The sequence below is a fragment of the Asparagus officinalis genome, chromosome 7 (genome assembly GCF_001876935.1).
Source record: "Asparagus officinalis chromosome 7, Aspof.V1, whole genome shotgun sequence".
NCBI classification, from domain to species: domain Eukaryota; kingdom Viridiplantae; phylum Streptophyta; class Magnoliopsida; order Asparagales; family Asparagaceae; genus Asparagus; species Asparagus officinalis.
In genome coordinates, this window is record NC_033800.1 from 5,427,050 (window position 1) to 5,428,916 (window position 1,867).

Below are 1,867 nucleotides of genomic sequence, written 5' to 3' on the forward strand. Positions count from 1 at the left end.
TTACAGGAGATGAGTTTGAAGATGAACTGATAGCACCATTGGCATTCTGCATGTCACAAGACACTTTAACAGGCAGAGTTGGAGCTTCAGATGCATTGGGTTGTGACCTCATAGAAGGCATCTCATCAGAAACAGCAGAACTATCGGCAGGATCGATTACTGGTCTCGTCCTTAAATGATTGGCTGGGGCAGAACTGTGGCTAGGTAATGGGTCAACCTGGTGAATAAAGATTGTCATAACTGTGAAGTTCTCAAAGTTTGAAAACTAATATATACGGGGAAAAAATTTAAGCACCAAACTGTAGTTACCTTGCTCAACCGAGCATCACGGATGTTGCTTTCGATACCCCTTGACAGTTTCTCCATTTGTCGAATAAATAGCTCAGTTGTGTCCCCTGGGTACCTACCTCGTGCTACCCTCACCAACTTGTCCCTCGACTAAACAAATAAAGATATCAGTATGAAGTCCTAGCAAGTACAAAGAATTTACCAGATTTTACCACAAAAAAGGACTTCAACTGAAGTAATGCAGTGAAAAAGCACACATTTGCCACATCATGCCTAAGTTAAATACTGAAACATGAAACTGAAACTTATGACAGAGGTCCTGAATGCTGAACTTGACCTCTGCCTATAAAGCTTATGACACCAAAATGCCAAAATAAATGTAACATTTTTCCTATTAGGACTAACAGAGAATACATTATGAAAGATAAAACTGATAATTAACACAGGTATGCTACATACATACAGGCTAGCAACAAAAGGAAACAAATAGGAAAATTAAGATGGTTTTTTTTAAAATCTATATATACCTCAAATGTATTGTATTTGACTCTTCATATTTGCCAATTCAGCCCTAAAACATTTCAAATCCATTAGTTTACCTCACAACCTAACTTTCTTTTAGATGTCTGACAGATTCAAGATTAAAACAAATAAATGTAAAGCCAAAAAAAAAAGAGGAGAGTACAGGGAGAGATGGGAGGCACACACGATGAGCACCAGCAATAAAGAGGGGATGATCTTGAGAGAGGAGGATAGGATTGTGAGATCAGACAAATCAATAGCACAAATCTGATTCAATACGATTTTCATTCCATCTTCAAAACATCCTGATGTATATCATCAAGTCTCAACCTAAGCCTTCCCCACAAAATCCTTCTTTGATTATGAACCTCAGCTCCTCCAGGGAACTCATGGATGACTGTTTTCAGTGTCTTACTCTTTGTTATCTCCATAACTGAAAATTTGCTCAACAATTTACCAACTCTACCAGAAAGGGAAAAAGAATTTCCTAAATAAAAGAAGAAATTACAACCCAATCTGTCAGCACTGAGAAGGGAATTGACACAATTAAGGAAAAAGAAGCCTAGACCCTTTCAAAAGTTAGAAACATTTTGTTGTTGCTATAAATAAGCACTGTAAACCAGCGGGTACAATTCCTTCAAGATTCCAGCAGTTTCATAGAGGGAAAGGAATAGAAGAGGCAAGAGAGCAGTACAATTCCTCTAAAAATAGTAAAGAAGCAGTAAAGTCATCCATGAGGCCAGGTTTAATTCATGGAGACGAAGTGAAACAATGAGAATTTAAGATTAGGGTTCAATAAATTCTGACGTGAATAGATGAAATAAATAAGTGGTTAAAAAACAAGAAAACTCCAACCCAGACGCACTGCAATTCCTTGCTTTGTTTGAGGTAAGTGGGAATTGAATGGATATACCAATTCTATGATTAGAACAGCAGGGACTTCCTTTGGATCCTCATCCACGAGATCTGTGTAGACACCTGCAGCTTCAGCCTCATCCACTGGCAATCGGTCCCCCTATTTAAGATCCTGGCAGACTGCCACCCGGTCCGCAAGAGA

At 38.6% G+C, this 1,867-nt stretch overlaps 1 protein-coding gene across 1 annotated transcript in view; it reads right to left on the reverse strand.

Moving 5' to 3' along the window:
- LOC109846606 overlaps window positions 1-1,867 on the reverse strand; it is a 38,057-nt gene that overhangs the window by 25,022 nt on the left and 11,168 nt on the right. The window contains exons 8-9 of the mRNA XM_020415853.1: window positions 310-438; window positions 5-217 (exon numbers count right to left, since the gene is read on the reverse strand). Of these exons, the coding sequence (XP_020271442.1) occupies window positions 5-217; window positions 310-438 (342 nt within the window). The remainder of the gene's footprint in view (window positions 1-4; window positions 218-309; window positions 439-1,867) is intronic.